Source organism: Schistocerca serialis, chromosome 5 (assembly GCF_023864345.2).
Source record: "Schistocerca serialis cubense isolate TAMUIC-IGC-003099 chromosome 5, iqSchSeri2.2, whole genome shotgun sequence".
Classification (NCBI taxonomy): domain Eukaryota; kingdom Metazoa; phylum Arthropoda; class Insecta; order Orthoptera; family Acrididae; genus Schistocerca; species Schistocerca serialis.
Genome location: NC_064642.1, coordinates 614,747,349 through 614,774,203, shown reverse-complemented (window position 1 = coordinate 614,774,203; position 26,855 = coordinate 614,747,349). Strand labels below are relative to the sequence as shown.

Below are 26,855 nucleotides of genomic sequence, written 5' to 3'. Positions count from 1 at the left end.
CATAGTAGGTGAATATCGATTGCGGGGAAGGAATGAAAGAGGAAGCCGCCTGACAGAATTTTGCACAGAGCATAACTTAATCATAGCTAACACTTGGTTCACGAATCATAAAAGAAGGTTGTATACATGGAAGAAGCCTGGAGATACTGACAGGATTCAGATAGATTATATATAATGGTAAGACAGAGATTTAGGAACCAGGTTTTAAATTGTAAGACATTTCTATGGGCAGATGTGGACTCTGACCACGATCTATTGGTTATGAACTGTAGATTAAAACTGAAGAAACTGAAAAAGGTGGGAATTTAAGGAGATGGGACGTGGATAAACTGACTAAACCAGAAGTTGTACAGAGTTTCAGGGAGAGTATGAGGGAACAACTGACACGAATAGGTAGCTTTGAGGGATGAAATAGTGAAGGCAGCAGAGGATTAAGTAGGTAAAAAGACGAGGGCTACTAGAAATCCTTGGATAACATGGGAATTATTGAACTTAATTGATGAAAGCAGAAAATATAAAAATGCAGTCAATGAAACAGGCAAAAAGGAATACAAACTTCCCAAAATTGAGATCGACAGGCAGTGCAAAATGGCTAAGCAGGGATGGCTAGAGGACAAATGTAAAGATGTAGAGACTCATCTCACCCGGGGTAAGATAGATACTGCCTACAGGAAAATTAAAGAGACCTTTGGGAAGAAGGGAAAGCAGAAAGGTGGAAGGAGTATATAGAGGGTCTATACAAGGGCGATATACTTGAGGACAATATTATGGAAATGGAAGAGGATGTAGATGAAGATAAAAGGGGAGATATGATACTGCGTGCAGAGTTTGACAGAGCACTGAAAGTCCTGAGTCGAAACAAGGCCCCGGGAGTAGATAATATTCCATTAGTCCTGACAAAACTGTACCATCTGGTGAACAAGATATATGAGACAGGCGAAATACCCTCAGACTTCAAGAAGAATATAATAATTCCAATCCCAAAGAAAGCAGCTGTTGACAGATGCGAAAATTACCGAACTATCAGTTTAATAAGTCACTGCTGCAAAATACTAACGCGAATTCTTTACAGACGAATGGAAAGACTAGTAGAAACCGACCTCCGGGAAGATGAGTTTGGATTCCGTAGAAATATTGGAACGCATGAGGCAATACTGACCCTACGACTTATCTTAGAAGAGAGATTAAGGAAAGGGAAACCTACATTTCTAGCATTTGTAGACTTAGAGAAAGCTTTTGACAATGTTGACTGGAATACACTCTTTCAAATTATGAAGGTGGCAGGGGTAAAATACAGGGAGCGAAAGGCTATTTACAATTTGTACAGAAACCAGATGGCAGTTATAAGAGTCGAGGGACACGAAAGGGAAGCAGTGATTGGGAAGGGAGTGAGACAGAGTTGTAGCCACTCCCCGATGTTATTCAATCTGTATATTGAGCAAGCAGTGAAGGAAACAAAAGAAAAATTCGGAGTAGGTATTGTAATGCATGGAGAAGAAATAAAAGCTTTGAGGTTCGCCGACGACACTGTAATTCTGTCGGAGACAGCAAAGGACTTGGAAGAACAGTTGAACGGAATGGATAGTGTCTTGAAAGGAGGGTATAAGATGAACATCAACAAAAGCAAAACGAGAATGATGGAATGTAGTCGAATTAAGTCGGGTGATGCTGAGGGAATTAGATTAGGAAATGAGACACTTAAAGTAGTAAAGGAGATATGCTGTTTGGGGAGCAAAATAACTGATGATGGTCGAAGTAGAGAAGATATAAAATGTAGACTGGCAATGGCAAGGAAAGCGTTTCTGAAGAAATTTGTTAACATCAAGTATAGATTTGAGTGTTAGGAAGTCGTTTCTGAAAGTACTTGTTTGGAGTGTAGCCATGTATGGAAGTGAAACATGAACGATAAATAGTTTGGACAAGAAGAGAATAGCTTTTGAAATGTGGTGCTACAGAAGAATGCTGAAGATTAGATGGGTAGATCACATAACTAATGAGAAGGTATTGAATAGGATTGGGGAGAAGAGACGTTTGTGGCACAACGTGACTAGAAGAAGGGATCGGTTGGTAGGACATGTTCTGAGGCATCAAGGGATCACCAATTTAGTATTGGAGGCAGGGCAGCGTGGAGGGTAAAAATCGTAGAGATGAATACACTAAGCAGATTCAGAAAGATGTAGGATTGCAGTAGTTAGTGGGAGATGAAGAAGCTTGTACAGGATAGAGTAGCATGGAGAGCTGCATCAAACCAGTCTCAGGACTGATGACCACAACAACATCAACATTTTGGTTAAAAACGGGAATTCGTTGTGAAACATCGTGGATTCAGTGGATACAGTGTAATGACGTCCCAGTAGGTGGCGGTGTTGTACGTAGCTTTCAAACTAGAGTGCGTTCCAAGCAGAGAGCTGTCATTGAAATACTTTCGGCGAAAAATCAGGGCATGATAGAATGTCTACAACGACGTGGCAGTGAAAAAAAGCACGACGAGTCGTTGGATGAGGCGTCTGTCATTATCACAACAAGATCGTGCAAACCTATCCGATCTTCCACATGCCGACCGGCCGCACACAGCTGTGACTCCTGCAGTGTTGGAACGTGCGGACACTCTCATTCGATGCGATGATAACGAACGTCATCTTCTCCATAACAACGCAAAGCCTCACACTAGTTTGGGCACCCGAGAGGAGCTCACAAAACTTCGCTGGACTGTTCTTCCTCAAGCACCCAACAACCTGGATGTCGCACCTTTCGACTTCCAGGTCTTTAGCGCAATGGATGATGCACTCTGTGGGAAGCAGGGGGGTTACTAATGCAGCAAGGCGTTAGCTCCGACGTCGGCCAGTAAGGTGGCGCAAGATGGTAGCATTGAACTGACATTAGCTGAAAAATTGGGTTTTGTAGCCAAAAGAGCGGGAATAACAATGCGTAGTGGAGCCCTGATTTAAACAAACTTGCTTCCAGAAAAAAAAATCAGTTGCATTACTTACTGAACACCGCTCGTACACAATACTAGAGTGATAATTACAGAAAGAAAAACTTCCCTCCAAGGAAACTCTACGTAACAAGCCAATTTCAGTAAAGCTCTTCAGTCGACATTACCCGCATGTCTAGTACGAGGTACTTTGCTTTCGCCGATGGTAGTGTTCTAGTTATCGCTATCAGATCGACACACAACACTGTAACCATTTATTTTTGCCCGCCCGGTTAGCCGTGCTGCCTAATGCACTGCTTTCCGGGCGGGAAGGCGTGCCGGTCCCCGGCACGAATCCGCCCGGCGGATTAGTGTCAAGCTTCGTTGAGCCTGCCAGTCTATGGATGGTTTTTAAGGCGGTTTTCCATCGGCCTCGGCGAATGCGGGCTGGTTCCCCTTATTCCGCCTCAGTAACACTATGTCGGCGATTGCTGAACAAAGTTTCTCCCGGTCCGCGTACACCACCAGTACTCTACCACGCAAATATTGGGATTACACGCGTCTGGCGTGAGACGTTCTCAGGGGAGTCCACTGGGGGCCGAACCGCACAATAACGCTGGGTTCGGTGTGGGGCGGCGGTGGAGTGGGCGGACTGCTGTGGCCTGCTGTGGGGTTGTGAACGACTGAGGGCTACGGCGGGGACAAAGCTTCTCCGTCGTTTCTAGGTCCCCAGTTCCATACGATACAATTATACTATAAAACCATTTATTTACAAATGCCTGACTGTTCCTCGAAGTTCACTGCACAACAAATCTAAAAATTCCATTACGTTTCTTTCCACTGTACTGTGAGTTTCATCTCAGCCTTCATATTTCACGAACACTTGTGAGCTATTTAAAATTAGTAAAAAATAATCTCAATTGCAGAGTCATATAAAAATATGACCAGTTTTGGCCTCTAGTAGGAGGGTAACCCTAAAAGTAAGGTCTCCTATTTTTTATAAGTACAGAACCCTGTTTGTGTGGCAGTTGGTCACACTGTTATGAAGAGTGCTTCACGCGCTGTGTGTAAACATGCACGCCGCGCTGAGGCGCTCAGTCTTGGCTTGGCAGCCGTTGAGAATGGAACTCCAGTTAGGTGTTACCGCCACGTGCGAATTGCGCGCAGTTATTCGGTTTTTGAACGCAAAGGGCACTGCGCCGATTGAAATCCATCGCCAATTGACGGAAGTGTATGGTGAGCCGTGCATGAATATCAAAAATGTTCGTAAGTGGTGTAGAGAGTTTGCAGCTGGTCGGACCGAAACTCACGACGAACAAAGGAGCGGGAGACCGTCAGTTTCTGAGGAGACAGTGTTGAAGGTTGAGAAAAGCATGCGTGAAGATCGACGAATCACCATAGATGATCTCTGCCCTTTGGTTCCCGAGGTTTCCCGAAGCACTGCTCACAGAATTTTAACGGAAACATTGAACTACCGAAAGGTGTGCGCAAGATGGGTGCCACGCATGCTGACTGAGGACCACATACGGCAAAGAGTTGATGCTTCCCGCACATTTCTTCACCGCCTTGCAGCCGAACAGGACAACTTTCTGGACTCAGTTGTCACGGGTGACGAAAGCTGGGCATACTTTTGGCCGGAAAGCGATTCAGCTCCCACGACGAGGTGAAAGAATAGGTTCATAACTTTCTGAACAGCATGGCGGCGAGCTGGTATGACATGGGCATACAAAAACTGTCACAGCGTCTACAAAAATGCATCGACAGGAACGGTGATTACGTCGAAAAATAGCTAAATGTTCAAGCTGTAAACTGATGTAAACCATTGTAGAAATAAACAGGTCTATGTATTTATAAAAAAAATAGGAGACCTTACTTTTGGGATTACCCTCGTAGTACGCCATCATCTGATAACGCGACTGGGGTAAGCACAGCTGTTCCAAGCGTCATCATCGTCAGCCGGATGGTGCATTATCTGAATATGACGTATTACTAGTTGCTGAATCCGCTCATACTTTTAATAAATGATACTCCGATCGGAAATGTTTTTTTAATAATTTTACTTAACTGACAGATCACTGTACCCCAATAAAGTTATCTAAAATTACTATGTTATTTCTGAACCACGTACAGAATGCTGAACTGTGGCACTCACATGCAGCCGTTGAGGTATCTGAGCAGCAGCATCAGCCAGAGTGAGGTGGAGAAGGCGGAGCAGAGGGCGATGGTCCCGTCCAGCAGCACGCTGATGACGAGCAGGCGGTGCCGGCCCAGCGTGTCCGACAGGAAGCCCCACACGAACGAGCCGCTGATCAGGCCTGCGCACGTCCAAAAAGCACCACAGCTACAGCCGCCATAGCTAGGACAAGCACTGTTGGGATGATCGAGCAATCAGTCTGGCTGCATTCCATTATTTAGAGTATTTTTATGTTTGGAGATAAACATAAACAGTGTACTGAACGAACTCACGTGGCTCATTTTACACGGTCCAGTCACAGTAATGTGACCACCGGCTACGTTCGACGTCAACCACTCACAGATGGCAGGTGGCAGTACAAGCAGTGGAGGGGGAGGGGGGGGGGGGTATGCAAAGCGTCCAGCGGTGATGCGGAAAGCACCGCAGTCGTTGTAATGCGAAAAGGGAACGATTTATCTGACATCCAAAAGGGCATGATCACTGGCTTTCGGGGCAAGGTTGGAAGCATTATGAAAATGGCTAAGTCTGTAAAGCGTCCGCGTGCCAACGCGGTTAAAGTACACCTCGGATGGTAAAATGGCGCAATCCTACATTGGCGCCGAGGCAATTGTGGTGCATCACAGGTCGTAGATGAGACGGCTGTGGAGGTGTGAACAGGCGAATAGACGTGCAAATGCTGAGCAGCTGACCGTCCAGACGAACCAAGGGCATATCAATAGTCGTTCAGCAAATACTACTGCGTATGAGCCTCCGCAGTAGGTGCCAGATTCACGCAACCATGCTCACTGCTGATTATCAGCGAGGAAGGCTGGAACTTGTACGCCACTACCACAACTGGACGCCCACTTTTCAGATGAATCAACTTAATGCGCCATCGGCAGATAGCCGTTGACGTCTGTGGGGTGAAAAGTCTGAAATCAAACATCCTGCAACAATCGTCAGTAGGGTCCAGGTCGGAGGGCATTTCCCAGGTGATCTCGCTATTCTGGAACGCACAATGGATCAACACAAAGCCGGCCGTGGTGGCCGAGCGGTTCTAGGCGCTACAGTCTGGAACAGCGCGACCGCAACGGTTGCAGGTTCGAATCCTGTCTCGGGCATGGATGTGTGTGATGTCCTTGGGTTAGTTAGGTTTAAGTAGTTCTAAGTTCTAGGGACTGATGACCTCAGAAGTTAAGTCCCATAGTGCTCAGAGCCATTTGGATCAACACAAGTATGTGTCTATCCTTGGGAACCATGTACGCCACTAAGTACAGCCTACCAATGGCACACTGCAGCAAGCCACATAGCTCGCAGTGCACATGCATGATTCGAAAAGCACCAGTATGAGTATACTGCACTGCTCTGGACACCAAACTTCCCGGGATTTAAACCCAATCGAGAGTCTATGGGACCACCTCGCTCGAGCTTTTCCCACGATGGATCCTCGACTCGGAAACCTAGTGCACCTGGCCACAGCACTGGAGCTGGGATGGCTCCACCTCCCTGTCAGTACCTTCCAGAACCTCATCGACTCTTTCTGCACTTCTCACATCACTCCGCACTGCAAAAGGTGGCTATTTAGACTTTTGAGAGGTGGCCACATTAATGTAACTGGAGAATGTGTATTTCTGCGAGGTATACGTAAACACTGAGCGTAGTGAGAGCACTACGCTCAGTGAGAGCACAGTGTTGTGTATGAGGTGGAACTATGGGCCTCATGGGAAAAGGGTGACCCGGCTGAGTCACGCAATTTGACTCTTAGCCTGATCAAGAGGTGTGGCCATTAATTGCACGCGATGTTCACGTAGGCTGATGTGAGGATCAATGAACTATACCTGACGGGATGTATCAGGAACATCTTAGGTGATTACAAAATTAGTAGACAGGAATACAATTAACTACTTAGTTTTAATCCAGCATCAGCGGTGAACGTCGATCTTGACTTTGTACAATAATATTTACAAGTGTAGTTATAGACTGAACTGAGAATACTTCTTTACAATTCTGATTGCTTCACACATATAGATCAATTGTCAATGCATAAACTGTATGTGGCACCTGGCTAGGTCGTAGCTACTGACTTAGCTGAAGGCTATGCTAACTAGCGTCTCTGCAAATGAGATCTCTGAAGCTATAACGAGTGAACCATTCCTATTAAAGTCAGCTGTAGAACTGGGCAGTGCGGTAGCTTGTCTCGTAAGACCAGCCAAGTGGCGGCGCTCTGTTTGCTAGCGTCGACAGTGGCGACTCGCGAGTCCGATATGTACTGACGGGCCGCGGCCGATTTGATGCTACAACCTAGCAAGTGTGGTGCCTTGCGGTGACACCACACAGTAAAACTAGAACCTAGCATGGACTCGAGTTTTCAAAGAATGTGTGAGAATGCCAACGGTGTTGTGTGTTACCGAAGACAGTCCAATGAAGTCCCATGAGAAGTCATATATACAACAAGATTCGCTACTGGCAGACTTGGCGTGGATTAACAATCTATGTGGACAGAGATGTGATCTTGCTGACGTGATGCGCGGTTATTTACCAAGGCCGGCTACGACAGTTTCATAACCCTGTTGCAATCCTGGCAAACGAAAGAGGTAATATCAGTATGCGTGGATATGCATACAATATCTACGGCGACCATAGGATCCAAATCATTAGCGCTGCCCCGAGTTGATACAAGAGCTCACGGTTTGGTACATGTCTTTTCGTATTGACGGCAGTTGCCTGGGTTGCATGACACACGTCATAAGAGCAACTGTCTAATATAAGTGACGGCATTAATTGTGTGTACAGTGTACCGCTCTTTCTTTTTTTTCATGGTCATGAGAGAAAGAAGGTGAAATCCACTTCCAGTATACAGACTACTCCTTTCGAAAAGCACCAAGGGGACCACCGGCCTTGAGGTTCCCATCTACCAGACGGTTACCATCAACAGTGTCACATGCACTTATTTACAATACAGTGCGGCGAGACGGAATTTAGCCCTGTACTTTGGTGTAGAGCCTGGCCATCACAAACCGTACACCACCAGCTCTCTTCCATCTAGATGTCAAACACTGGCGATGAAAAGGTTTTCATCACCAGGATTGATACCGAGCTGTGTTCTACCCACCAATCACACAGATTTAGAAAGCATGGCGCGTGCGAAACTTAGCTTGCCCTTTTCTTGCACGATCTACAACTAATCATGCATGAAGAACAACAGGAAGATTCCATATTCCTAGACTTCCCGATAGCGCTTGGCACAGTGCCCCACTGCAGTATGTGAACAGAGGTCTCATCAAACAGAATATCTTCCCAGGTAAGCGAGTGTTCTAAAAACTTCTCAAGCAATAGAAACCAGTACGGTATCCTCAATGGCGAGTGTTTCTAAAAGACAAGGGCGTCGACAAAAGTGCCCGAGGGAATGTGATAGGAGCGCTTTTGTTCTATTTATACATAAATGATTTGAATGGCAAGACGAGCAGTAATCTGCACTGTTTGCCGATGACGCTTCACTATACGTGAAAGTACGGTTGATAAGTGACAGTCAGGTCGATTAAATACCTAGGTGTAACGCAGCAAAGCGGTATGAAATGGAACGAACACGTAAGGTCATTAGTAGGGAAGCGAATGGTCGACTTCAGGTTAATGGTAGAATTTTTAGGTGCGAGTAGCTCATCTGCAACGAACACCACGTATAGAACACTTCATTCTTGAGTACTACTCGAGTATTTGGGATTCTCACCAGGTCGGATTAAAAGAAGACTTCGAGGCAAGCCAGAGTAGTGCTCCTAGATTTCTTACCAGTAGCTTCGATCAAATTCTTCGTGAACTCAAATGGGGATCCCTAGAGGGAAGACGAAGTTCTTTTTCTGAAATATTGAGAGAAAGTACATTTCGCGAGAGAATCGCGAAGATATTAGAAATTAGGACTCCTACGGGAGGCATGTCCACAGTCGGATTTTCCTCGCTCCGTATGCGATTGGAATAGAAAAGGAAACGAGTAGTAGTGGTACACGGTACTCTCCGCCATACACCATATGGTGGCCTGCGGAGTATATAACTTATGTACATGTAGACATAGAAGAGTGCGTTAGGCACCTCGCATATGGTGGCTGGTACAAACTGTATACTGTTCCACAACTATTAATTACAACTGTAACTTCTATGCCACGGTTCTTTCTGATCGTCCAGTCATTACTAGATGAGTGAGGTTCAAATCCTCATCCAATCATTCAGACCCAGGTTTCTCTATTTTCTCCAGTTCCTAAAGGTAAATTTCAGAATGATTCCCCAGAAAAAGGCAAAGTGAGTTTCCTTTCTCATTCCTGCTCTAGGGTGGAGAACATATGAGTGCACATGATTTATCATTTGGTTTCTACGTCTTTTACCAGTGACGGATGATGAAAGACGTACCTGGATCCAGTTCATCTCATATATACATTCCCTGTACACTGATACTACTATCACTGGCCTAACATGTACCGTCGCCACATGTGCTTTCCGGCAGAATCTCACTGATAAGCACTTTGCTCACGAAAGCAAGCCAACTTCTATTCGTATTTCTATGCTGATATTCATCAGGCCACACTAATCTCTGAGCACTGTGAAATACGTTGTCTAATATCCCCTTTTGCTACATTTCGATTTTAATCGCAAAGTGGTTTGTTGCACTGTCTGCTCTGACAGTCAGAACAGACGACCTGACAACGTTAACAATAGTAAATCGCTCTGATGGGCGTGCTTTACTCGAATCGAGATGAGTATCGCAAACATTTAGTACGGTGACCAATGAAAATTCTAGTGGCCGAAAGTATATATCTTAGGTTCTCTTTCTTATGAGAACATCATAACAGTAATCATGCTAAGTAAAGTGGTAGAAATGCGTCCAAAACGGCAGTCACTTACCCGCATAGGTAATGGCATTGAGAGCTCCCTTGCTGAGGTCCGTGAGGCCCAGGTCGCACTGTGCCAGAGGCAGAATGTAAGACATGGTGGTCGTGTCTATGAGGCACACGATCGTGGAGAAAAATCCCGCAGCCATCAGCATGTAGTTGAATCTGCCGAAACCTGTAAAGCAAAGAAAGGCCACAAAATAACAGGATGACTTTAAATGTGATCTCTTCGCTAATGCAAGGTTAGGATTACTTCAAGTTAGCGTAAATACACAATGACAGAAAGATGCATCGCTCAAAGTACAGCACTTGTGATGTCGTTTTATTGTATATATCAGTGTCTAGAACCAAACAAAAAGCTGTTAAGTGTTGATCTTTCGCATCTTTTTTTAATTTATAAAACATCTTCAGTGCCATGTAAGGCATATACAGGGCGTTTCAGAAGTGATTCCAGAAGGGATTTGATTTCATTCGAAACAAAAATGTCAAGTAAATATGGGCTCTAAAACGCAATCCTTAAGAGCTATCAGCAGATCTTGATCTTCGATACTGTGAAACAAATCTCTTCTACAACAAGCTCTTTGCTTTCCATATTTTAGGATGTGATAGTGTGGACCAAAAAAATAGTAAAAAGGTCCAGAAAACATATGCTCTAAAATGTATATGTTACAATCAAAAACCGTTTTTAGTTAGAACGCGTTCTTAATAGTTAAAACTAGTTTTTAATGAGCCACTTCGCCAAAACGCGTTTTGCCTAGTTAAAACTAGTTTTAACTGACTTTCACTTTTGACCAGCAGTAAATCCTAGTTGTAGCTAAGGCTATCAGTATCAACTAGTTTCAACTAGTTTCAACTAGTAAGAACGCGTTCTAACTAAAAACGGGGTTTGACTGTAACTTGTGTTATGGGATACTCGATCAATTGTATTGCAGGTATGTATTTCTGAATTGATTTCAATAATTATGGTCAAATGTCAGACATATTCATTACTTCATTGATTTAATGCTCTGAAAATGTTGCTAACTATTCAAGTAATTAATTAATATTTTAAGTTTTAATACTTACATTCTAATATATTTTATAATATGTATTAAGTACCTAATCGCCTTTCAAAGAAGCTAATTAACAGTTCTCTTCCAGATCCCAATTTTACGTGTCCAAAGAGAAATTCTTGCTGCTGGAAGACGTGCCAGAGACAAAGGTATCATTAAGAACTGCTGCCAAAATGGCAACCTTAGGATCAGGACAAGGATTTGTTCGCTGTGTGTGTAAGAAGGCATGTATTTCAAAAAGGTGCTTTTGTAGGAAAAAAGGAAACCTTCGTAACTCAAAATGTCAGCACAGTTTGCCTTGTAATAACAAATAATTAAAATTTAACTGTCATTTTCTTCATACGTTTCTCTTTTATTAAGACTGTAGCAACTTTTGTCAAATGTATGAGTAATTAGTAGTTTTACTGCACGATTATTTTGTTTCCACTTTCGTAAGTAATACTGTTAATATGGTTCTGTAATGTTCCTTACATTTTTATTCAGTGTATGGTTATTTTTGTATTGCTGTAGTTAATATTAATGACTTAGATGTATGATCAATATTCTCAATAAATATTGCATTGTGCAGTACAAAAATCCTGTTTTTTATTTCAATCAAAACGTAGTTGTTCTTCATTTTAATATTTGCCCCTAAACAAACTAAGTGAAAACTAGTTCTGTCTAGTTTAGTTAGAACGCGTTCTAGTTGAAACTAGGTGATACTGATAGCCTCAGTTACAACTAGAATTTACTGCTGGTCAAAAGCGAAACTCAGTTAAAACTAGTTTTAACTAGCCAAAACGCGTTTTGACGAAGTGGCTCAGTATAAACAAGTTTTAACTAGTAAGAATGCGTTCTAGCTAAAAACGGGTTTTGACTGTAACGTATACCTTAAATCCTAAGAGCACTTGTTTATCTTTGCTACTTTGAAATGCAACTCTTTTGATGAACAAGTGCTCATAACTTTTAACTTATGCATGTTAGAGCACATGTTTACTGTTTTATTCTTGTTTTGGTCCATACTACCTCTTCCCAAAATAGGAAAAACCAAGAGGTTGCCGTAGAAGGGATCTGTTACACAGTATCAAAGGTCAAGAATTGTTCATAGCCCTTTAAAAAATGGTTCAAATGGCTCTGAGCACTATGGGACTTAACTTCTGAGGTCATCAGTCCCCTAGAACTTAGAACTACTTAAACTTAACTAACCTAAGGACATCACACACATCCATGCTCGAGGCGGGATTCGAACCTGCAACTGTAGCGGTCGTACGGTTACAGACTGTAGCGCCTAGAGCCGCTCGGCCACTCCGGCCGGCTAGCCCTTAAAGTATGCGTTTTAGAGACCGTGTTTAATTGGCATTTTTGTTTCGAATGATCTTTCATGTGTTATCCCTGAATATTGACCACCACCTTTGAAACACCTTGTATAGAAGATTTGTAAAAATATGTCTTGTAGCTATTTATACTGCCGGAAGAAAGTGACACTCCCTCAAGGTGTTCAGTGGAACCAGAGTATAATAAGGGCATAATGAGGAGTTGCAGCGTCAGTGGTTCATTTGTCACGTTCATCAGCGTTCAGATGGCGCCTAGGAAGCCTGTCTGTGCACTCTCTGTTTTGACTATGCAGACAATAACTGAGCTGAGGTTCGAGGTGAACAGTGTTTGCAGCATTCATTGTAGGGTATAGGCGCGCCACACTGGTGAGTGTATACTCCTGCTGAACAACTTTCTATTTGAGTAGGATCGCATTACGGGCCTGCGGGATGCTGGATGGACGTATCGACGGGTTGCTGCACATGTTATGTACAGTGCATAGGTGATGTGTCGCTGCTTTCAGCAGTGGTTCAAATGGTTCAAATGGCTCTGAGCAATATGGAACTTAACATCTGAGGTCATCAATCCCCTAGAACTTAGAACTACTTAAACCTAACTCACCTAAGGACATCACACACATCCATGCCCGAGGCAGGATTCGAACCTGCGACCGTAGCGGTTGCGCGGTTCCAGACTGAAGCGCCTAGAACCGCCCGGCCACACCGGCCAGCGTTCAGCAGTGGTCTGTGGAACATTCACAGCCCGTAGAGCAGGTTCTGGACGTCCGCCTAGTACCGACGCACGTCGAGGTCGACGTAATGTCGCGATGGCCAACCGAATACAATCCATTGCGGAAGTATGGGCAAATTTTGCACCTGGTGTCTCGCCAAGGACCATTGGGAACCTTCTGCTTACAGGAGATCCTGCATGCCTCTGACCAGGCTACCACTGACACCACGACACCACTAACCACGGCTTCTCTGGTGTAGTGAAAGAGTCAGCTGGAGATTCGAATGACATTCTGTCGTTCTCAGTGATAAGAGTAGGTCCTTTCGGTATGCTTGTGTTGGAAGTACACCCTGGCGTAGACCTGGTGAGTGGCCTATTCCGAAGTGCATTGGCCCATGATGTACAGGTCCCAGCTGGAGCTAGTCCACCTCCGTAGCGCAGTGGTAGTGTTGCCGCTTACCACACAAGGGAGGGGGGGGGGGGCGGGTTCGATTTCCGGCAGGGGACTGAGTGTTGTGTGTTCATCTCCATTTTTATCATCAGTGACATGCAAGTGGCCGAAGTGGCGTCAACTAAAAAGACTTGCAGTACGGCGGCCGAACCCCCCAGGGGATATCCCGGCCAATAAATGCCATACGATTATTTCATTTATTTCAGCTCGAACTTCATGGTGTGGAGGCCTTCAGTTACAACTCACGCTCTCATTTGGTGTCCCACCTCAAGCATCATGGGGTGGAGGACCGTCAGTTACTACTCACGCTCTCATTTGCGGCTTCTGCAGAATAAAGTAACCAATGCTACTTCAGTGCACAAGTTGTGCACTACTGCCACTTTTCGGCAGTAATGTGATGTACATTTTCAGCAGGATACTGTACATCCACTTACAGCTGCTGTAGCGCCAACTTGCTCTTCATGGTATACAACGACTGTCCGGGCCAACAAAATCACCAGATCATTCCCCAGTTGAGTACGAATGGGACATGGTGAAGTGAGAACTTAATCGTTCGCCAAAGTCTGCAAGAACCATTGCCGCATTTGCAACGGAAGGTACAAGGTACTTGAGACAATCTATCGCAGGAACCATTTAGCACCTTTTCAATTATTGGCATTGCTGCCAGACGTGTAGCGATGCGACTGTTTGGCCACCCTTTACTGTTACATGTGTGTTCCATTTGATCTGAATATCTTATCACATACTCCTATAATGATAAACTACCTGTCACATCACTTGTCAATAAAGTGGTCTTGTCTTTGAGGGTGCTACCGTTTTCTTTCCGGAGTGTATAAATACTATTATAAATGACAACCCTAAACCGTTGTTTCTGCGTGTGTGTTGGGGCTAATCGCAGGAATTACTGTAGGGATTTTGATACAGTTTTTACCCACAGTAGACAAAATTCACGAGGAGGTTTCTAATCACAAGAGATAAATGTAGGGCCACTCAATTGCAGCTCCTGGCTGGCACAATCTACTGCTACCGGAAGGCAAGCGGGAGCTAGCAGTAACGCGTAGCTGACACGAACTCACACTGTAGCAATGCCTTTTAGTAGTCCAGATGGTGTTGATTATAGTCGAATGAAACGGCGACGCGATAGCTCGCAGTTCCCATCTTTTTCATGAGTTATCACTCGAAAGCCAATTAAATATGGGAAAACTAACGTTAATGCTATCTGAGAACTTTTCTGGCGTGTGCTGCTAACATCGTCTAAGTCATGAGGAAGTGATGATTGTCAGTTACTTAATGTTGTTCTCCGAATTTGCATCATAGCTCTGTGCATTAGCTCATTAACAAAATTACAGACAATAGATACTTAGCTGGTCTCGATCGCTTGAATTTCAACAGTTTTGATATTGGTCTTTTGGCATTTACATTTACTCGAGCACAAGCTTCTCAATTTCTTTTTTATTTATTAAGTCCACTTACACCTCACTCGTGTTCGCTTCAAATGTTGCAGCATGAGACAATCATAATTGATTTTAGGTGCCATGGAAACCCACTAACAGTTTTTACTGTGGGACATGCCCTTGTATACATTCCAAGGGTAATCTAAAGATGTACCAACAATCGCAAGAACACATCCTGTAATTCTTCACTTTCAGTGAGGATAGCAATGTCATCAGCGAATCTTATCATTAATATACTTTCACCTTGAATTTTAATTCCACTCCTGAACCTTTCTTTTATTTCCATCGTTGCTTCTTCGATGCTTCTTGAACAAAAGGCGCAAAAGACTACATCCCCGTCTCACACCCTTTTTAACCCGAGCACTTCGTTCTTAGCCCTCCAGCCTTTTTGTTCCCTCTTGGCTCTTGAGGGTATTGTAAAAATGGTTCAAATGACTCTGAGCACTATGGGACTTCTGAGGTCATCAGTCCCCTACAACTTAGAACTACTTAAACCTAATTAACCCAAGGACATACACACATCCTTGCCCGAGGCAAGATTCAAACCTGCGACCGTAGCGGTCTCGCGGCTCCAGACTGTAGCGCCTCGAACTGCTCGGCCACTCCGGCCGGCGAGGGCATTGTACAGTACCTGACTTTCCCTACAGCTTATCCTCATTTTTCTCAGAATTTCGAACATGTTGCACCATTTTACACTGTCTAATGTTTTTTCCACGTCGACAAATCCTATGAAAATGTCCTGATTTTTCTTCAGTCTTGCTTTATGTAAGTTCAAGATGGGTTTTGGGTGTCGTGGAGGAGGTCATTCTGCTGGCGACATCTCATTACGTTTGAGCTCAGAACACGTTCTAAGATTGTAAAACAAACGAACATCAAAGATGCTGGACAGTAGCTTAGTGGATCACTTCTGCTGCCCTTCGTGTAGACACATTTGACCTGTATTTTTGTTTGAGGGATCTACGGAAAATTATAGTTAAAAGAAGAAAATTCGGTATAGAATCTGATAGGGATTCCATCGGGCCCTGGAGGAATATCTACATCATTTATCTTTGCAGTGATATGAGAATTAAATGTGGAAAGATTAGTCGGTATACAAAGCCTTGCAGATACGACCTTTTCGTTGCCGAGGTTCAAGCATTACTTTGGCGCCTCCAGCTGATTTTAAAGTCAAGATGACTAATTCATCAGGCCCTGTTAATCAAAATTTTTTGGGATATAAATTCTGTTTTATAATTTTCACAAAAACATATTTTGTTGAATCTTCATTCATTAACACAATTACGACACTAAAATATTTAACGAATCATTCAATTTTAAACTTAACAAAAATGTTTGAGGAAAATCTGCGTTCTAGGCTTTAGTATTCGCAAAATCCTTCTTAATTTCGGTAATTTCAGTTTAATTTCAATGAAGTCCTCATCAAACATGCGCGTCACAAATGTATTTAAGCCTGTCGATCACATAAGTCTGATCTGTTGCCCATGTTTATATGTAGTATGAAACTAGTAGTACAGTAACTTTGAGAAAAAATTAGTAATTATGTTATTGATCGATGGTACGTCCAGGCCTGGATATCTGCCTGCAGCCATCGTCTGGGTGCGGTACACCTCTTGCATCCGAAGGTGGAGCCAATTCTGAAGATGTGTCCGGAGACTAAATGCGCCATGCACCAGTCATCTAAGATCTGATTACGAACAAACGCATGTCTTTCTTCTCTTGAACTCGACTTTCACACAGACTACGTCATAATCTCGCAAGGCGCTAGCATTTTATACTTACCGCCCACTTTTGCATCTCTGTTGCCAGTAAAATTTTCCAACTGGCCATCGATTCCTCAGTAACGGTCATTTATAATGTAGGGAAGTAACTTTACTTTAGAAAATTTATACAGCAAAGTTACAGAAAATTGAAACATATAAAAAGAATTACATGCCAAAATGCTTTAATTCAAAATTTTATGCAAACTTAATGAAAATGGTTTTAATACCACTACTGCCTATTGCTTACCATGAAAGCTGGAACGCTTAGCGAGCGGTAGGGATCATATCGACTACCACTGTGGTAACCTATTATATTCGCGGAGATCTCTCTCACAGCTACATCTAATTCGTAAATACCCAGCATGATAAAGCACAATTAGGTCAGCAACTAATTTTTACTAAAACTGTTATTTGTAATTCTGTCGCAGCTGCAGTGAGAAATAACCATTACTTGTCGTGTATAGTTTCGGATATGACGTCAATTATCAAACAGGACTGATGCTGTTTGGTAAGAAGTGCTAATAATACTTTGTGGATGATTTTGTGCATGTTACTCATAATTGCCGATTGTGGCTACTGGGAAATGTACTGGTTGTATTACGTTTCAATTCTGTCGATGGAGGCGATGATTTGATAGTGGACTCCACGTCCGGAATTAGTGACCCCAAGAAAAAGTATATTTCCCACTGCAACTTCGACAGAATTACAAATAACTGTTTCACATCAAATTCAGTTGCGTACAAGTATGTAGTTATTTATTTATCGTATGATGAAGGCAAATAAAAGTACACGACGTCCCTGGGCAGATGTGCACAATCACACGTTCACACAATCTTGCATCTCCAGATCTGGTTCCCTGAGTCATTCGATTGCTTCTTCCTATGGGTGTTGAATGTCCATTAGTGTTCCTTTGTGCGCTTGACTTGTGCTAGAGGTTGACACTGAAAGAGAACCCAACAAAGCTGTTTGCTATGTGACACGACAGTTTTCTTGATTTAAAGCTTTGTTTGTGCAATATACCGATGAATGGACCAAGTAGTACGTCGCAGTGGTTGGCGCACTGGCCATTCAGGTTTAGGTTTTCTGTGATTTCCCTTAATCGCTGACAGCAGTTATCAGGATGGCTATTTGAAAGGGCACAGCCGACTTCCTTCCCCATCCTTGAAACTTTCCGAGCCTGCGCTCCGTCTCTTAATAATAGCGATGTTGACGGATCACTAAACCCTAATCTTCCGTTCTTTCTTCAGTGGATGGGTAGCTGATTAAAGTAAAACCAAAGTCCCGTGTATTTCTCTCTGTTGGTTGCCAAGCTGTAAAGCTTCTTTGCACAATAGACCTTCCGTACAAAAAGTCCCAAGACAGATTTTATTCCTGGCGTGCAAGTGACGTCAGCTCAATAACTACGGTAGCAGATTGAACTAAGAACTGTTAACGAGATATGTGCATTCGATCAGTGTCTTGTGAGTGTTAGGTAGTGGACGCGTGTCCGTAGTGTGTCAACGTTGCTGCGTCTCTATGCCTACGTCTTTATCTGTACTCCACACGGCACCTTGGGGTGTATGGCGGAGTTTCCTGTGTACCTGTATCACTTCTCCGCTTTCCTAAGCCAGTCGCTGATGGTTCGCTTTGAAGAACGATTGCTGGTAAGCCTCGGTGTGAGCTCGAATCTGTATAATTTTATCTTCATGGTCTTTTCGCGAGATACAAGTAGGAGGAAGCAATACACGCATATCAAAAAAAGTTTTTCATCAGCTCGGTTTCGAGAGTTCCGGAATCTGTACAGAAAATTGGAAGAGAGATCAACATAACATCATTTCCGATCTTTTTATTCCTCATGAAAACCACACATTGCATGTTGTGCCACCATTCAGCAAGACCTTCAGAGGTGGTGGTCCAGATTTCTGTACACACCGGTACCTCAAATACACAGTAGCACGTTCTCTTGCATAGATGCGTACCTGTATTCGTCGTGGCACACTATCCACAAGTTCATGAAGGCATTGTTGGTCCATATTGTCCCACTCCTCAACGGCTATTCAGCATAGATCCCTCAGAGTGGTTGGTGGGTCACGTCGTCCATAAACAGCCCTTTTCAACATCCCAGGCGTGTTCGATAGGGTTGATGTCTAGAGAACGTGATGGCCATTGTAGTCGAACGATGTTGTTATCCTGAAGGCAGTCATTTACAAGATCTGCACGATGGGGCCGCGAATTGTCGTCCATTAAGAGGAATGCCTCGCCAATATGCTGCAAATATGGTTGCACTGTCGGTTAGAGGATGGCATTCACGTATCGTACACCCTTAACGGCGCCTTCCATGACCACCAGCAGCGTTCGTCAGCCCCACATAATGTCACACCAAAACAGCAGGGAACCTCCATCTTTCTGCACTCGCTGGACAGTGTGTCCAAGGCGTTCAGCCTGACCGAGTTGTCTCCAAACACGTCTCCGACGATTGTCTGGTTGAAGGCATATGCGACACTCATCGGTGAAGAGAACGTGATGCCAATCCTGAGCGGTTCATTCGACATGTTGTTGGGCCCATGTGTAGCGCGCTGCATGGTGTAGTGGTTGTAAAGATGGACCTCGCCATCGACGTCGGGAGTGAAGTTGCGCATCATGCAGCCTATTGAGCACAGTTTGAGTCGTAACACAACATACTACGGCTGCGTGGAAAGCATTATTCAACATGGTGGCGTTGCTGTCCATTTCCACAGTAACCCTTGGGCGGCCTGAGCGAGGCATGTCATCAACAGTTCCTGTCTCTCTGTATCTCCTCCATGTCCGAAAAACATCGCTTTGGTTTATTCCGCGACGCCTGGACACTTCCCTTGTTGAGAGCCCTTCCTGGCATAAAGTAAGAATGCGGACGCGATCGAACCGCGGTATTGACCGTCTAGAACTACAGACAACACGAGCTGTGTACCTCCTTCCTTGTGGAATGACTGGAACGTATCGGCTGTCGGACCCCCTCCGTCTAATAGGTTCTGCTCATGCATGGTTGTTTACGTCTTTGGACGGGTTTCGTGACATCTCTGAACAGTCAAAGGGACTGTGTCTGTGATACAATATCCACAGTCAACGTCTATCTTCAGGAGTTCTGGAAACAGGGGTGATGCAAAACTTTTTTTGATGTGTGTATTTGTTGACTGTTCTAGAAACGTATGCCCTCGGAACTTTAACAGAAAACGACACTGTGATGCAGAACCCTTTCTTATTGCGTCTGCCAGTGCAGTTGGTTGGTAATCTCCGTGTCTCTTTAATGTTTACTAAAGGAATCGGTAATCAAGTCTTCAAGACATGCTCCAGAATGTTTTTAAGAACAGGTAAGAGTGTGTGTAACTAAACAGAACGAATGACGCGTGGACACCTGGCTTGATTGAAATGCAAAACGTGGACGATTCCTTTTCTGAAAAAGAGAAAAGAGAAAACATATTTTCACCGGTGACAAGACGCGGTGTTATCAAAACGACTCTACCCCAAAACGACGAAGTGTAGAAATTCATACGAAGAATCAACGCTTTGACATTGTAACCGACATTCAAGTCAATGGGACGCGTGAGTTGAACAACATCCAAAAGAAGGACTTTTCTAACAGTCTCACATGGTTGTATGAACGTGCCGTGCATTGTTTTCAAGTAGGAGAAGGCTATGTAAAAACCTGAAACACTAAAACCAACATCATGATTTTCCCCTATTTTTATGAAATCAGTCTCGAAACTTTTTTCGACTGAAGTGGTATGTTCGTGCAGTTGTTTGTCGTTAACTTTCCACAAGCCATTTAGGTCACGTGCTTCACCCAGCAAAAATAAAAAAGTAGTGCAACTAATGTCAACGACATAAAGATTAATATACATGGATTTCGATAACTATGTTAACACATAAGAGAGATAGACAAATCAGTAAGACCGTGACACAACACACACCGTTTGCACAACAGAATACACCGAGTGGTTTGTTTAAAATCCTGGATTACCTCAGAAATCGGTGAGCAACAATACTATTCAAAGCTCAATCACCCATTTCCTGGGCACAGGTGATATTATAATTTTTATTGCGTCTTTCATTTTGTTATTGTGAACATTAGGGTTATAGACATACTCTTTCACAATACTTCATTACTTCATTAAAAGAAATCACTAACTGTTAAATGTGGGGTCTGAGGAGTCCGGTAGAATGATCCGACACTATACATTCAGTGATCTGCAAATCTGTGGCCAGTAAAATCATAAACTGTATGTCCACAATATGGAGCAACACTCTTTTGCTGGAAAAACCACATCATTCGAGCCTGCAGTAGAACACAGCTGAAACTGTAATCATTCTACAAAGGAGATTGCTTACAAATCACTTGTGCGGCCCATTCTGAAATATTGCTCAAGTGTGTGGGAGCAGCACCAGATAAGACTAACAGGGGACATTGAATATATACAGAGGACAGCATGAACGGTCACAGGTTTGTTTGTCCATGGGAGAATGTGACATAGATGCTGAATAAACTAAACTTTCATACTCTTGAAGATAGGTCCGCATCTCGCGCTCTAGTGGCTAGCGTTGCTACCTCTGGATCACGGGGTCCCGGATTCGATTCCCAGGGACTGGATGTTTGTGTTGTCATCATTTTATCATATTTCATGAAAATGGCTAGACTGGACTTGAACATATTGGGAATGTGTACGGGCGCTGATGACGCGCAGTTGAGCTCCCCACAAATCAAACATCATCATCATCATCATCATCATCATCATCTTGAAGGTAGACGTACACTGTCCCGAGAAAGCTACTTAGTAAGTTTCAAGAACCGGCTTTAAGTGATGACTCTAGGAATACACTACAAACCCCTATTTATGGCTGTCATAGGGATAATTACAGCACGCACAGGGGCATTTAAACACTAATCGTTTCCGCGCTCCTTACGTAAACGTAACCGGATGTACCCTCCGCCATGAACTTCTCAGTAGATGCAACCCTGTGAAGGGTACTTCGTTGTGGAGAAAACGATGGCCACCAGAGTTAACTACGATGGGCAATAACGTGTTGGTCGATTGGATCACCATCCACTATTGCGGACTGTAACAACTGCTAGACGGACTACAGCGCAGCTGATTGTGTCTCAGTTCAGTGCCAGGGATCTACAGCTGGTGAATAGCCACCCCAATTAGACTTACCGCTTCTCTATCGGGTACGGAAGCCGTCCCTTTTGCCTCAGGGCATCTCTCAGGCACATATTGGAGATATTCTCAGGTAGAGGTTTATGTGTGATGAAATGGGGGGTCGGAACACGTCTTATATTGTCTCTCCACAGTGGACGATACAAAATACCTGTTTCTGGATCATGGTCGTGCATTTGTTTCCCAACTGCAACCCACAAGCGATGTATAACTTTAACGATACGTTTACCTGCCGCTCCTGAATTCTGTTGGGGATCACTCCATCGAAATGAAGAGGATTGTGTCACCTGGACTCAATCGCGCTGAGCACATTTCGAACACCATCGGGTGAGACGTGTCAGCTATGAAGCCAATTCCGACCAGTCTCGGTGGTTTTGGGCGGCGGTTGAAGGACCGTGGATCCAGATGGCCTCTAAATGCTTTCAGCGTCTCAAGGAGTACGTACCAAGTCGAGTCGCGCGCCACTCTCAAGTGGAGTGTGGAAGTACGCACAACCTGTTTCTAATTCAGTTACCCATGAGCCAATATTTATAATGTATTTTTGCATCCGATCGACTTTTATTAAGCATGCTGATGGATAATTTCAGACAACAATCTGTAGTACAGACCAGTGACACTAAAGTATGAATCACTCACCCGTTTGCGCTATTGCAGTTTCGAAGTCGACTGGTTCATCTATCACCGTCTGGGTCCCTGCGGAAAGAAAATTCTTTTTTAAATAATGTGTGTTGTTTTGTACATCCTCTGAAACTAATCTGAAGGTATGCCATCAATTAAAATAACAATGAGTCGAAAAGACACATTATGCTATTAGAAAACGATTAATTCTTCAGCAGTTAATTTCTAAAAATGGTTAAGTTTGTATTTAAACTAGACGCATACAAAAATAAATACATGTGTGCAAGAAACGTATTGCACCAGAGCTCCACTCTGCATCACCACCAATCGTCTACGGTGCTTTCCAAGTCGAGCCATTCGACCATCTACAACAAACATATTTTTTACATTTATTTATTTCTCCGCTTCCCTCCTGATATCCACGCAGGCTCTCGAACAATTATACACGACCCCATTAACTGCAGAGTTGTGAAAATTTCATTTACTACACGAGATTATTCACTAGCTGTAATCTGTCTCCAGCGCTTTCTTTCTATTCCATCTTCTTTGCCATAAGTGACTAACAGGAGAATATCCGGAGAAATAGGAAATTAGAGGAGACGCTGGAAAAGTGCAATTTGAAGAGCTCTCGAAGAGGAAGGCATTGACTCCTCCTAGAGGAGGTGTCTTGCAACCACACGTATATTGTCACAAATAACACAAATACACGAAATGTAAAAAAACAAGCGGCCCAAATTTCATGGCTTATTCTTCTTACGTAGAAGAAGCAAGTACATCACATGGAATTGAGATCGACAAGCTTCATTTCCTCGTTAGAATTCGTTTCATCTGTGCGTTCCCTAATCTCGCTCACTCTCTTCGCGTAATTCCTATGCGAGATGCATGATAGAATCAACAGAACCGTCGCTTTCCTCGATTACAGATTCTCTAAAATTAAGCAGTTGGATTCAGTGAGAAACAAATCGCCTTTCTTCCAAAGATTCTCAGTTACGCTACACTTCCGCTCGGGCTATGCTAATCTGTTGCGACCCCAATAGCGAACCAATAAATTCATTTGATGTCTGCTGCAATGCGTCCTTGATAAGAACTTGTGACGGTAGAGAAATTTGCAAAATTTCCTTCAGTTTTTTTCTCATAAGCTGTAGAGGTGACATTTTTTTCTGTACCGCCATCGTCTATAAATGAATAAGCGTGTCTATAATTAACTTTATTACAAAGGTTATATGTTTAAATATCACAGAAATGCATCTTTTCTACGTATTTGATATTCTGTGATAGTTCAGATACTTTTGTATTTTATTGTTTGTTTGAGGTACTCCATTCGCGGAGTGCTGCGGCTGGAGTTCGCCAACGGATGTTCCTGCACCTACTAACTCCGCACAGGCTGCCAAGGATGGCCTTGGAATACTCTGCAAGAGTCACCAATGAAATCTCAAGTTGATAATGCCTGTAACGTTTACGTTGAAAATCTTGTATAATCTGAAGTTAGTGTGAGCTTAGTGTCTGTTCGATATACAGTTCGAAAAAGATTTACATTACAAGACTGACAGTTTATTTCATTTTGATGAAGAAACCGTTTCAGACTACAAACACTGAAATAATAAGACTTTCGCACTACCGTCTTACATGAAATTTCCTTTACAAAAGCATTGCTCTTTTCCAGAAACCTTATAATAGACGTAAGTCTTCCATTCGATTGTTCTAAACTGGTTTCTCGTGTTTGTACTACTTCATTTCTGTTCATAATTTTACTGTTGGATGCTTAAACGACCTGGTGTCCTCCAGATCTTTGCCAATAATCTTGTAATGGGATACTATCTTGTTCTCCCTCTTTTGTTATATACCCATTATCATATATTTACTCGCATTTAGAAGGAAAAGTCTTTCATTACATCTCGCGGAAATTTGGCCCAAATCTTCCTACACTTCCTTACGATCATCCAACGGCGGTACTTTTCTGTAGATAACAACATCATCAGTGAACAGTCTGATGATTGCAGAATTGCGGACAAAAACAGCGGCAAGTGCAAACTGCTCAGGGATCGCTGGATGAAGTCCTAAATGTTAACGCAACATAGGTTTACGGGTATGACTTCGAAACTAAGTCTCATTTGTCCCACTGGAAACCTCCTGGGTCGCTAAAAGCAGCGAAAGCTCGACAAGAGCCTTCAAATCTGAAAGTTATGTTTCATGCGTTCTTCGATTTTAACAGCATAGTGCATTGCGACTTCCACAAGTTCGAACGATAAATAAGGAGTACTACTTATAAATTAAAAGCTCTTTTTGTGAAGCAATTCGGAAAAAACGCGCAGTTGTGTGACGAAACCATTCAAAAGTTTTAGTAATTAACTCCTCTGTCACTGCCCACTTTGTCCTGGCTTGTGACAAGCAAAGCTTGACTTCCCAAATTTTTTGTCCAAGTTGGCGGGGTTCCCTACAACGTAAGTCTACCCACTGCATATTGACACGAAAATACGAAAAACTGCATTTTCCCTAGAGTACAAGAGTAGGTATTGTTACGTTGTTCCGTATCCGCATTGACGCATTTCTTTCATGAGCATTGTTGTTTCAACGCTGCTACACTACTGGCCATTAAAATTGCTACAACCCGAAGATGACGTGTTACAGACGCGAAATTTAACCGACAGGAAGAAGATGCTCTGATATGCACATGATTAGCTTTTCAGAGCATTCACACAAGGTTGGCGCCGGTGGCGACACCTACAACGTGCTGACATGAGGAAAATTTCCAACCAATTTCTCATACACAAACAGCAGTTGGCCGGCGTTGCCTGGTGTAATGTTGTTGTGATGCCTCTTGTAAGGAGGAGAAATGCGTACCATCACGTTTCCGACTTTGATAAAGGTCGGATTGTAGCCTATCGCGATTGTGGTTTATCGTATCGCGACATTGCTGCCCGCATTGGTCGAGATTCAATGACTGGTAGCCGAATATGGAATCGTTGGGTTCAGGAGTGTAATACGGAACGCCGTGATGGATCCCAACGTCCTCGTATCACTAGCAGTCGAGACGACAGGCATCTTATCCGGATGGCTGTAACGGATCGTGCAGCCACGTCTCGATCCCTGAGTCAACACATGGGGACGTTTGCAAAACAACAACCATCTGCACGAACAGTTCGACGACGTTTGCAGCACCATGGACTATCAGCTCGGAGACCATGGCTGCGGTTACCCTTGACGGTGCATCACAGACAGGAGCCCTGCGATGGTGTGCTCAACGACGAACCTGGGTGCACGAATGGCAAAACATCATTTTTTCGGATGAATCCCGGTTCTGTTTACAGCATCATGATGGTCGCATCCGTGTTTGGCGACATCGCGGTGAACGCACATTGGAAGCGTGTATCCGTCATCGCCATACTAGCGTATCACCCGGCGTGATAGTATGGGGTGTCATTGGTTACACGTCTCGGTCACCTCTTTCGCATTGACGGCACTTTGAAGAGTGGACGTTACATTTCAGATGTGTTACGATCCGTTGCTTTACCCTTCATTCCATCCCTGCGAAACCCTACATTTCAGCAGGATAATGCACGACCGCATGTTGCAGGTCCTGTACGGGCCTTTATGGATACAGAAAATGTTCGCCTGCTGCCCTGGCCAGCACACTCTCCAGATCTCTCACCAACTGAAAACGTCTGGTCAATGGTGGCCGAGCAACTGGCTCGTCACAATACGCCAGTCACTACTCTTGATGAACTGTGGTATCGTGTTGAAGCTGCATGGGCAGCTGTACCTGTACACGCCATCCAAGCTCTGTTTGACTCAATGCCAAGGCGTATCAAGGCCGTTGTTACGGCCAGAGGTGGTTGTTCTGGGTACTGATTTCTCAGGATCTATGCACCCAAATTGCGTGAAAATGTAATCTCATGTCAGTTCTAGTATAATATATTTGTCCAATGAATACCCGTTTATCATTTGCGTTTCTTCTTGGTGTAGTAATTTTAATTGCCAGTAGTGTACAACTAATGTTACAATAAAAACTGCAGCAGACATTTATGTAACCGTCTGGTTTCACGCGGCCAGAGGAGAATTTGAAGAACTGGCTAACCGAATATGAGTCCAGAGTCTCACCACTGCTCTGTCTCTTCTGGCTCATAGTTTTCAAGTAAATAAATTCCCCAAATGTCCAGCTGGCAACGTAGCATGCGAATGTAGAAAAATCAAGACTCTTCTTGTACGAGGGTAGTTTGGAAAGTCCTCCGAATGGAATAGAAAGAAACGATTTGTCTCCCGGTACACCAATGAACTTGGTCCAGCGATGTTCTAGTAGCTTGATCCCATGTCGAAAAGTAGATTCCTCTAGGCCTGCGAAAAGCACATCAACTTCTAAAGTTGG

At 43.7% G+C, this 26,855-nt stretch overlaps 1 protein-coding gene across 1 annotated transcript in view; it reads right to left on the bottom strand.

The window, feature by feature from the left end:
- The window catches only part of LOC126482137 (synaptic vesicle glycoprotein 2A-like), a 222,762-nt gene that overhangs the window by 109,247 nt on the left and 86,660 nt on the right, over nucleotides 1-26,855 (bottom strand). Inside the window, exons 3-5 of the mRNA XM_050106113.1 lie at nucleotides 22,511-22,567; nucleotides 9,978-10,139; nucleotides 5,067-5,229 (exon numbers count right to left, since the gene is read on the bottom strand). Of these exons, the coding sequence (XP_049962070.1) occupies nucleotides 5,067-5,229; nucleotides 9,978-10,139; nucleotides 22,511-22,567 (382 nt within the window). The remainder of the gene's footprint in view (nucleotides 1-5,066; nucleotides 5,230-9,977; nucleotides 10,140-22,510; nucleotides 22,568-26,855) is intronic.